Source organism: Macaca nemestrina, chromosome 10, assembly GCF_043159975.1.
Source record: "Macaca nemestrina isolate mMacNem1 chromosome 10, mMacNem.hap1, whole genome shotgun sequence".
Taxonomy (NCBI): Eukaryota; Metazoa; Chordata; class Mammalia; order Primates; family Cercopithecidae; genus Macaca; species Macaca nemestrina.
The window spans coordinates 33,490,312-33,501,253 of record NC_092134.1 but is presented as its reverse complement, the minus strand read 5'-3'; the positions used below and the strand labels follow the sequence as shown (position 1 = coordinate 33,501,253).

The 10,942-nt window shown below is 35.5% G+C and overlaps 1 protein-coding gene and 1 long non-coding RNA gene across 14 annotated transcripts in view; one reads left to right on the top strand and one right to left on the bottom strand.

Annotated features, from left to right (window-relative positions):
* LOC105463367 (ankyrin repeat and sterile alpha motif domain containing 1B) overlaps positions 1 to 10,942 on the bottom strand; it is a 1,291,052-nt gene that overhangs the window by 938,797 nt on the left and 341,313 nt on the right. For all 13 annotated transcript variants that reach the window (XM_071072455.1, XM_071072454.1, XM_071072448.1 and 10 more), the window contains exon 9: positions 2,140 to 2,283. In XM_071072455.1, coding sequence (XP_070928556.1) covers positions 2,140 to 2,283 — 144 coding nt within the window. The remainder of the gene's footprint in view (positions 1 to 2,139; positions 2,284 to 10,942) is intronic.
* Positions 4,579 to 7,378, top strand: LOC105463360 (uncharacterized). Its single transcript, XR_976280.3, has 3 exons — positions 4,579 to 4,636; positions 5,814 to 5,866; positions 7,246 to 7,378. It is a non-coding gene; the product is annotated as an uncharacterized lncRNA (long non-coding RNA).

Here is a 10,942-nt window from a genome sequence, read left to right as displayed (position 1 = left end):
TAAATGAAAAATAGAACTCAGAAGCTTAATCAATTGGATAGTTTTTAAAAATTACATGATGCACTTGTACACATACAAATTAAGACAAAAAGAAAGCTGCAGACTGGAAAAGATTTTGTGGTAAATGTAACTAGAACATCTGAGGAATTAATAAACTTATTGAACAATACCAGTCTTCACCAAGGAAATGGTCAAAGGGAAAACAAATCTAACATTAAAAATTGTAAACCAAAAGCAAGTTACTACCAAGCCTAATAAAATGTTAGTAAGGTGGTAGAAAATCAGATACAGTCATACTGTTGACAGTTTTTGATTTGTAGTCATCTGGCCATTACAGTAAATACCCTGATACTTTATTTTGTTTCAATAATTCTTTTTAAGATATAAGGTAAAGTAGTGGTTAGGAAATGCATTTTTACAAACACAGTTTTATGAGGGGAAAAATAGGTTAAAACATTTAATTATTGATAAACTGCTAAGCAGATAAGGGTAAGCTAATAAAATACAACATATGCTTGTTAATTTTCTTTCCCTTTACCCATGTAGATATGAGGTAAAAAACTATATGTAAAATCTTTAAGTGAAGACATGACACCCTAGAATATACACATTTGTTCACTGAGATTCATTCAACTATTACTTCATTCCAATTATATTTTGGTTGTTTTTTTTGTTTGTTTGTTTTATATACATCAGATTTTGCTTGATAAAGAAGACATTTTTTTCTTTTGTTTTCTTTTTTTATTTTCTTTCTTTCTTTCTTTCTTTTTTTTTTTTTTTTTTTTTTTGAGACAGGATCTCACTCTATCACCCAAGCTGGAATGCTGTGGTGTGATCACAGCTCACTGCAGCCTCAACCTCCCATCTCAGCCTCCTGACTGGCCAGGGCTACAGATGTACACTACCACGCCTGGCTTATTTTTGTATTTTTGGTAGAGATAAGGTCTCACTATGTTGCCCAGGCTGGTCTTGAACTGCTGGGCTCAAGCAATCCACCTACCTTGGCCTCCCAGTGCTGGGATTACAGGTGTGAGACACCACATCCAACGCATTCTTCTGATTTGCCAGGAACTACGCGTTAGACTGCAGATGCTGAGCATCAAAGTTTGAATCTCTACCTTTATGGAACTCACAGTTTAGTATGTATTGACAACAATTCTGTAAAGGTTACAGTAAACTGTCTTAAAGTCCTATGAAGAGATTTTTTAAGTACTATATACTGATTTGAATATTCTACTTTGCTTTCTACAATAAATTAATACTGAAATTTGAGTGGCTATGATCAAATTATGATACAGACATATGGAAGATGTGATGGTTTCTTAGACATAATTGCTTTGTATTTGTTGTGACAGAAGAGAAAATATCTTTGAGATGTAACGCTTTTCTGGATAAGTACTGTGAATCCTTTTCTGTCCTGGACTGTTTTTTCCACCCACATTCTATGTAATTAACCTCTTACCATTATACCCTTTCATATTAAGTTATTTACTTATTGTGCAGAGACATTTTCACCATGACTTCAAATTTCCTATCTCTGGAATATTTTAGCCATTTCTGAAACTCCTCTAAGGGTATATGATTCACAACATTCAACAGGAACCTGAAGGTGATACTATAGAATTAAAGTAGACTTAATGATATGAAATGACTTGAAATTAATAGTCAATATTTTAGTGTTCCGTTTTCATTTTTGGATTTTATTCCAAAACCTTCAGAAGTACACATTCACATTATTCTACAATGTTCCATTGTGATGAGAAAAATATAATCACTGGTTATGCTTTTAAAGAGCCATAATATGTTTCCTTATATCTGTAGATAACTTTTAGTTACTTTTTAAAAATAGCATTCTTTAAAATGATATATTTCTGGATTCAAAATATTAAAACCTCATAAACAAGACAACTTTTCTGCATTATAACCAAACTAAATAATATTAATTTTTTACATAAATTATGTCTCCGCATATGCACACATCTACACACTAAGTTATACGCACATTTTACTTGAGACTTTGAGAAAAACCACAAAGTAAACAAGATCCTAATTTGATTTTTGAAGGGGAGGGAGATTTTAACTTAAAAACATAGGCAACCATTTTTGTTTTATTGTACCTTAATAAAAGCAAACTTTTACCTGTGCAAGCATGGGGAAGCCAAGGTTCCTACATCCATTACATGGAGTTAATGCTTCCCAAAGTCCTGATGGCCCACACGTATTTTCATCATCATCTTCTTCTTCCACTTCTCCTGGTGACAAATTGATTGTAGATGAGGTTCTCTGAAATTAAATTTATATCATATCAATATATTATATCAATGATATTTAGATATCTTAACACCAATTAAATTCTACAAATGACACGTGGTATATCTTGGTAAACAAGTCAGCTCACTTTTAACCATAGTTACATGGCTGTGCCCTGTGACTGAGACAAAAATATGTATAGTCCAACTTAAGTTAAAAGTGAAAAAACTGGGTGTGAAAGGCTTATAATATATGAAGTTCATAATGAAGAATAGAACATGATAATGGCCTAATAAAATATTTGAATACCAACAAATGAGAAAAATCTTATGGTTTATCGAGAATTTAGGTTTAGGCATAAAATTAAGGAAAAATGCAGTCAGGGCACTAACAGGAAAATATTTTACTGAAATGGGAATTCCTGATAAACCTGTTTGTTCAGAATGCCACCAAAATAAAACTTCATAAAATTTTATATCATACATATAAAAGGGGCAACAGTTTTAAAATTCATAATGAGACTTCCATATTGAGCACATATATTTTCCTTTGTTATCTCCCAAATCTCACTAAAATGATGGTAGAACATTTATTAAAATGTTTACACCATAAAAATAAGAATGACAGGAGAGATGAACAAACAATATTAAGAAAACTTCTGGATAATGTTGGGTAACTTTTGGATCACAGGTGGGTAAGTATTACCTGACTTAGCAAACATGAGAACACTGAAAGCAAAGTACCTTCATGTGGAAAGAACTGGAAGGACTGGCTACCTGTGAAGGTATAAGTGTCAGTGGGGCAGACACAGAATGAAACTCAATATCAGAAAGAATTATACCCCTAGACCCATCTCCTTTTCACCCAGCCAGGAAACTAAATCTTCACCACTGGCAAGAAATTAGAGGTTTATTTTTCTGGAGAAGTTGAAGCAAAAGGATTATGAATTCTAAGAGTATAGATACACCGAGTCTCCAAAAACAAGAGAATTAATATCTATATAGTAATGAAGATCCATAACCTACTCAGTGCCTTACCATATTTGCATTAGACAACATGGCAGCAAGGTTTATACCCCCAGATAAACAACTAGAATACTCTTCTCTGTAGAAACAGACCTCCCAAGAAAAAAGACCTATAAATAAGCAGGAAAATGGTGGGATCTATGTATTAGTCTCTACTGTGATGCCAACCTCTCAGCAAGTTCCACTCATAAGAATCATATATTTGAGAAAAACCTCTAACAGACACCAAAATAAATATAGAGAAAAAAATTATAAATAGTATCTTCAGAGAGAAGATATTTATAGCCATGAAACAAGAACAGAAAGTTATGAAATACATAAAATCCAATACAAGAGTTAGAAAAATCTGACAAAATTTCTGAAAAGATGAAAAGAATTTAAAAGGGGAGAAAACTAGGGGTCAAACCAAGACCTCTAACATCTGAACAACAGGAGCTCCAAAAATTAAGAGTAGAGATGGGAGGGTCAAAGAAATAAAGCATGAAAATTTGCAGAAACTGAGGAAAAATTTCATACTCTAAGAGCCTGTTGAATACTTAGCAGACTGAATTTTTTAAAAAAAGTTGTATATACATAAATAAAAAGAAATACAATAAATTGTCTAAAGGCCCTCTGAATGTACTGTTCAGAACAACATTGATAGATCATGATTACTAAAGCAAGTAAATATATTCTACATATTGGATTGTAAATAGCATCCTGCCCCCAAAATTGTTGCTTTTAAAAATAGAATATAAGATTTTATTTTTCCTCCTATTTAAAAGAATTTGTTTTCTGCATTCACATTTTAACTTTCCCTTGATCACTTGTCAGTAACTAAGAAGCAATGAAATTAAGTTGCCCCCCAATCAGTCACTGTCTGTAAAACACAATAATAATAATAATAACAACTGTTAGACTGAGAACTTACAATGTGACTTGGAGTATCACTGGCCTATTGTCTGTTAACTATTTTAATTCACACAGCAGCCATTTGAGGCAAATATTTTTCCTCTCACTTTATAAATGAGGAAACTAAGGGCCAGAGAGATCAAGGAAAACCCAAGGTCACGAAGCTGGCAAGTGGTAGAAAAAGGATTTGAATCCAGACTAGGGGGCTGCAAAGCCTACTCTCCCCTCACCACTATGTTCTGTGACCACTCCTTTGGCACAATACCCTGTAAAAGACAATATACTGAAAAACCACACTGATGTAAATAATTGCAGTTTAAATAAAAGAGGTATATTTGGTGAATATGTTTCTGTTACACAAGTATACTCCTGAGAGCATTTTGCCTTCTGTGACAGGGAGTGAAAATTTCTGCAATTTGATACATAGTGGCCCATGCTTTCATAAATACTTCTCAAATCAATAATAGAAGGTAATTATCACAGGGATATTTGACCCTACAGATCCTTTGAGTAAAATATATATATATAGGGAAGTTTAAAATCTTAATCTGAAAGAGTGTGTGTGTGTGTGTGTGTGTGTGTGTGTGTGTGTATATATATATATATTTGATAAAGTTGTTGACAGGAATAGATAAGATGATCAAAAAGGTATCTCCTTTACCAACTCATGATCAGCTAACAGTTTGACCATCAACATTGATAGCTGGCCAAGAATTGTCAACATTTTAGATTAATCCATTCTTTTCTATTTTGTTAATGGTGCTACAATGATTTAATCCAATCACACAGGGAACTTCCTCTATCTCTTTCTCCTCCCTCAAAAAAAAAAAAAAAAAAAAAAAAAAAAGTTTATTTCTCTTACCTGCTCATAAAGCTCCAACTATTTCCCATTTCACAGCAAATGATATCCAAATTCCTTAATCTGGCTTCAAGGTTCTATAGTCAAATGATTTTTTAGCCCTTTTACTTTTCCACTACACTCACCTCAGATTATAACCAGGTGGAATTGTTTACCCTTGCCTAATCATGCTCTATGCTTTCATTCTTTCTTTCACTTTACTTGTCTGCATAGCATATTGTAGTGGTTAAGGGTCTGGGCTCTAAAATTAGACAGTTCTGGATTCAAGTTCCAAATATCCCCCTCACTAGCTGTATGATTTTCACCAGATAAGACCATTGTCAGCCTCTCTTGCCTTATCAATGCAATGGAAAACAATACAGTGGAACCTCTCTCAGGGCTTATTCCTGATGACTAAGTGAGGTAATAAATATAAAGTGCCTGATACATACAGCTTCAATAAGTATTAACTATCATTTTTATTATTTTCTTATAATCCCACTGATTCAAAATAGAGTTCAGATTTCGTCCCTTACCTAAAATTTTCCAGATTTCCCACAAACATGCATGATATCACGTTCTTCTGCTTGTCTCTAGCTCTTTGTGCAAGTGTTTGCATTTGGTATTTCAGATACCTTGAGTTGATAGATGCTATAGTGGCAAAGAGCATTGCCTTTTAACTCAAACAGATATACATTGAAATCCTAGCTCTACCACTTCCAAGCTTTGTGACTTTGAGCAAATCACATAATCTTATTAATCCTTAGTTTCCCTATCTGAAAACATAGTGTAATAATTTCTATTTGCAGGGCTATATGAAGATAACATTAATTGCTTGACAGAGACTGGCACATAACAATCAGTAAGTACTGTTATTTTATTTTTTACCCTGAAAGAGTTGTATACACACACACACTGTGTGCTTGTGCAAATACAGTACACAGACACAAGTGTGGCTTATTTACCCTTGTTAAGTAAGTTATTTGAAAGAAAACATTGCCTTATTCACATTGTATCTCCTACAATGTGCTGTGCATAATGAAGCAATAAATATTTATTGAATGAATCACTGAATAAATGAGCTTCAAATTATCATTTTCATTTGACTACCTAGAAAATTTTACTAATATTAAGGGGTGTGTATAATTGTATCACAAATATCAAGATTGCCATTTTAGCTTTATTTTATATTAACTATTACCAGTAGCTTTAGCAGAAATGAAGAAACGTATCAGTGGTTTAGCACTGCCCCCTAAAGACAGCATATAAATTGGCTGTGTAAAATCATAATTTTTACTTCATTTCTTTACAGTTAAAGATTTGAGGCCGGGCGCGGTGGCTCAAGCCTGTAATCCCAGCACTTTGGGAGGCCGAGACGGGCGGATCACGACGTCAGGAGATCGAGACCATCCTGGCTAACACGGTGAAACCCCGTCTCTACTAAAAAATACAAAAAACTAGCCGGGCGAAGTGGCGGGCGCCTGTAGTCCCAGCTACTTGGGAGGCTGAGGCAGGAGAATGGCGTGAACCCGGGAGGCGGAGCTTGCAGTGAGCTGAGATCCGGCCACTGCACTCCAGCCTGGGCGACAGAGCATGACTCCGTCTCAAAAAAAAAAAAAAAAAAAAGATTTGAAGGAAAATATTTTATCAAGCTACATAATCTTCAATTATATATGGGAAGAAGCCACCAGAACACACTTAACCTCAGATGGTTTCCTTTATTCCAAATGCTGTTCAAACTTTTCACTGGAGAACAAAGTGTGTTCCTGAAGTTCCAAAAAGATGTGAAAATTCTACTATAAAAAATAGACCTAAATCTATATAGTTTGAATCCATTTGCTTTGTTGGTTATTACATGGTAATAAAGGAAGGCTGGACCAAGTCTATGTTGTCGTAAACTGAAAAACAGTCACAATAATATACTGTGGGGAGACAAACTTGAGCTCAATCAAAGAAAAACACTTTTGAGAATAATTATATCAGTCTAACATTGAAGAAATGGAATTTCCCTGTGAGGCAGTATGTGTGTGTGTGTGTGTGTGTGTGTAAATTATATGACAATGATAGATAATGGTGCTCCATAATTTATAAAATGCTTTCAGATATAGAATAGCCCAATAAAATAGAGTCAGAATTATCCCTATTTTACAAGTGTAAAAAACTGATGCTCAAAATGTTACTCGATTTGCAAGATCATCCTACAAATGAGTCCAGATTATAATCCAAGTCCTCTAATTCTAGGTCCGTTTGTCTTTCTATCACACCATGGAAGCCATCTCCTTAATTAGTAGAACTCTTCAAGGGGACAACAGATGTTCAAGATTGTCAATGCAAAGGGACCAGGCCAAAAGGCAGAATCCAGGAAAGAGGAAATAACAGAAATGGTGATCAAAGCAAAAGGCAACAATCTGGGATGAGTTAGCAATCTAGACTACTTTATAGCATTGCCACAGGCCTTTTTTTGCCTTTGTTTTCTAAAGTAAAATTGACTTATAGATTTTTCAAGGAAATTTAAAGTAACACATGCTTATTGTAAAACAAATCATTCAAAATAAAAAATTATACATGAGAGAGTGAAACTTTCCTAGCCTTGGTCCCACTGCAAACATTCAGTGGGTATACTTCCAGACTTTGTAATACTTACTCTACTTGCCTGATGACTTTCTCAGGATAAATTCATAAATGAGAAATTGTATACACCAAAGAGTATACCTTTTTTTTTTTTTTTTTTTGAGGTGGAATCTCACTCTATTGTCCAGGCTGCAGTGCAGTGGCACAATCTCGGCTCACTGCAGCCTCCACCTCCCAGGTTCAAGTGATTCTCCTGCCTCAGCCTCCCAAGTAGCTGGGATTAGAGGTACCTGCCACCACACCTGACTAATTTTTTGTATTTTTTTAGTAGGGATGGGGTTTCGCCATGTTGGCCAAGCTGATCTTGAACTCCTGACTTCAGGTGATCCACCTGCCTTGGCCTCCCAATGTGCTGAGATTACAGGCATGGGCCACTGTGCCTGGCCTAAACTTTCTAAGTATTGCCAACGTTGTCTTTAACCTGTTCTCCACAGTGATCAGAGAAATATTTTTTTCATATGAGAATGTGATCATGTTTTTCTCTTCCTTAAAACCTTCAATAGTTTTTCATTGTTCCTCTGACGAAGTTCAAAATTCTTAATACGATCCAAAAGGTTATGCATGATCTGCCCCTACCTCCCTCTGTATCCCACCACTAATCTGGCAGGTCAGGTCTCATTAACACCTGAACAGGAAGGCCTCCATGACAACTGTTGCAGCACTGACGGAGTGGTTAAGTTAAATATTTAAAGCTGATAGAGCCACTAGCCCTTATACAAAGGCTGGAATATAACGAAAGCCCACCAAGAGTTTTGCCTAGGTCTTTCCAGGGCCTTGAAGCATGATGAAATAACAAAGGAATTCTTAACAGAACCCATTTAGTATTAAACAGGTTTTACTGGGGGTCTGAAGGAACTTCCCAGACCTCCACACACAAGTGTTATTGGGGTCTAAAGGAACTCCCAAATCTTCATGATTTAGCTGGAGACAAGATAAGGGTAATCACCCCTGGTAACTGGACCCATCTAGATTAAGTAAATTTACTGAGGCTCCAGAGGAAGGTCTTAAGGACTCAGACCTTAGTTATAGATGAGAAGAAGTTAATCACTTATGTCTTTAGATGAATGCACACTTACAGGTAAACATACAGCTTAGAAGGTATATAATCTCTGGAAAACTTCATAATTTTGATTTGGTCTGGTGATATTTTCCCCAGCCTTCTCCCTGTACCTGGTTACAGGTAAATCTCTTCTTTCCCAATTTGTCTGCATCTTGTTATTGGACCATGAGAATAAGCAGCCCGTCTCTCGGTTTGGTCTGGGAACACTAACACTCTTCCTCCCCTTTGCCCATAATGTTTAAACACACTGAGCTTCCCTCTTTCCCTCCAGTATACCAAACTTCCTCTTGCCTTGTACCTTACCTTAGCACATATGGTTTTCTCCGGCAAAGACTATTAGTCATCTCCCAATATACATTCTCCCCTCCTCATTTTGTCTTTAGTAACACCTTCCTTTATTCTTGTATAGTACTAAAACTCCACTTTTAGTTGGGCACATGTCTTCTTCAATAAATACCACATTATCCAGTGTCTGTTGCAGCTAGGTGTGACCACATGGCTAAGTCATAACCATGGGATATAAGAAGTGCTCTTAAAGTGAATAGGTGTGCCCTTATTCCTCCCCTTCTTCTTCCTGCTGATTGAATGCTAATGAAATAGCTGGAGCTGGAGCATTTGTCCTGGGCCATGAAGTATCCTTGGAACTAGACGACCTGTACAATTGAACAACAAAAAAGAAGAATCCTGGGTTCCTCACAGAAGTGATCCCTACCAACCTTGGACTGCCTAGCTCTAGGCTTTGGAAGTGAGAATAAAATAAACTCTTTCTCTTTAAGCCATTATTAATATTTTAGATGTTTTTGTTATTTGCTATTGTGTCAAATCCTAACAGATAAATTCCTTTGTTTGTCTTCATCAGGATTAATCTTACTGGTGCTTTAGGTATAAATATAATTCACTTCCTTTGGAAGGCCTTCTTAAGGCTCCCATCAAGATTAATTTCCTTTCTTACATGACTTCACAGTGTCCTGCTTTTTTATAGCAACTATCACAATGATAATTTTATAGTTACTGAGTGACTTTGGCTCAGTATCTCCTATCCTTAGTCCATAAAAGCTGCATGATTGCAGAGATGCCTGTTGCATTAACTACCAAAGCCTGATACTTGGCTAGTACATTGAAGAACGGTTCATCACGTATGTGTTGAAAATGAATGAAGACTAAATGAATGAATGAATGCCAGCTTGCCCTCATAGATGTTTTATTAGTGTGAACATTTTCACTAGTTCTAAGAGGAACCAATTTAACTATAACCCAGATTTTAATGTCCTTTCTTCTCTTACTCCATTTGCTCCCAGTCTTCATCCCACATTCAAAGTAATGTAGAACTCTGCATCTATTTGATTTCATGAAAGAAGACATTTATGACAACCATTGGTACACAATTTAGATTTTACCACAAACTCTATAGTGGAGGTGAATGGGCATTAAATTGCATGGCTTAACTCCTCTTCCTCCCCTATTAATATTTTTTCTCCTATGGTGATAATTGGGTAGAAGGGTGCTTTTCATCTCCCCTTCCACCAAGAAGAATAGAATTCTTGGTGTCTATTTTTCCCTACAGACTGTTTTCATTAGCTCTTTAAATTCTTCACCTCTTTATTATGCAAGCAATTTCACACTGGGATACATCTTATCTGCAAACTTGCATAGCCAATCTCATTACACAAGAGACCTTACATGAGAACTACTATTTTGTCAAATTAAAAGGCAACAACTATATAATAGCATGATATATCATATTTTCCTTTTTACAATCTTTTAAAATTAGGGATCTAAGGGCTTAGTGGGGCACCAAGAAGAAGAAAATGTGAGGTGTTAAACTGGTTTAGTTATTCCAAAGCAATGATAGTATTAATGATCAAATAGATGATAGGTCAGTGTTTATATTACTCACAAAGGAACAGACTCTATCATCTTAAATTTAGTCCTGGGAGAGATATCACATGCCACAGTTGAATATATTAGCAATGATCAGAAAACCTATTGTCAAATATGTTTCTATAAGCTTATTAACACTAAACATCTGTTCAAAATTGTCTGAAAATTACCTTGCAAGGCTACCCTGCACTATCTTTTCACCACAACCATTTGTTCCACGTTAGTAAAATTCACAAAAGCTGCCACATTTAAGTCTGCTAAAAAATAAAATTTCTCTCAGATTAATTTGGAGTTAGCCATGAATCCTGTACTGCATTTATATCTGCAAGGAAAAGAAAGGAAGAAGAAAAACAAGACTTGATGCCA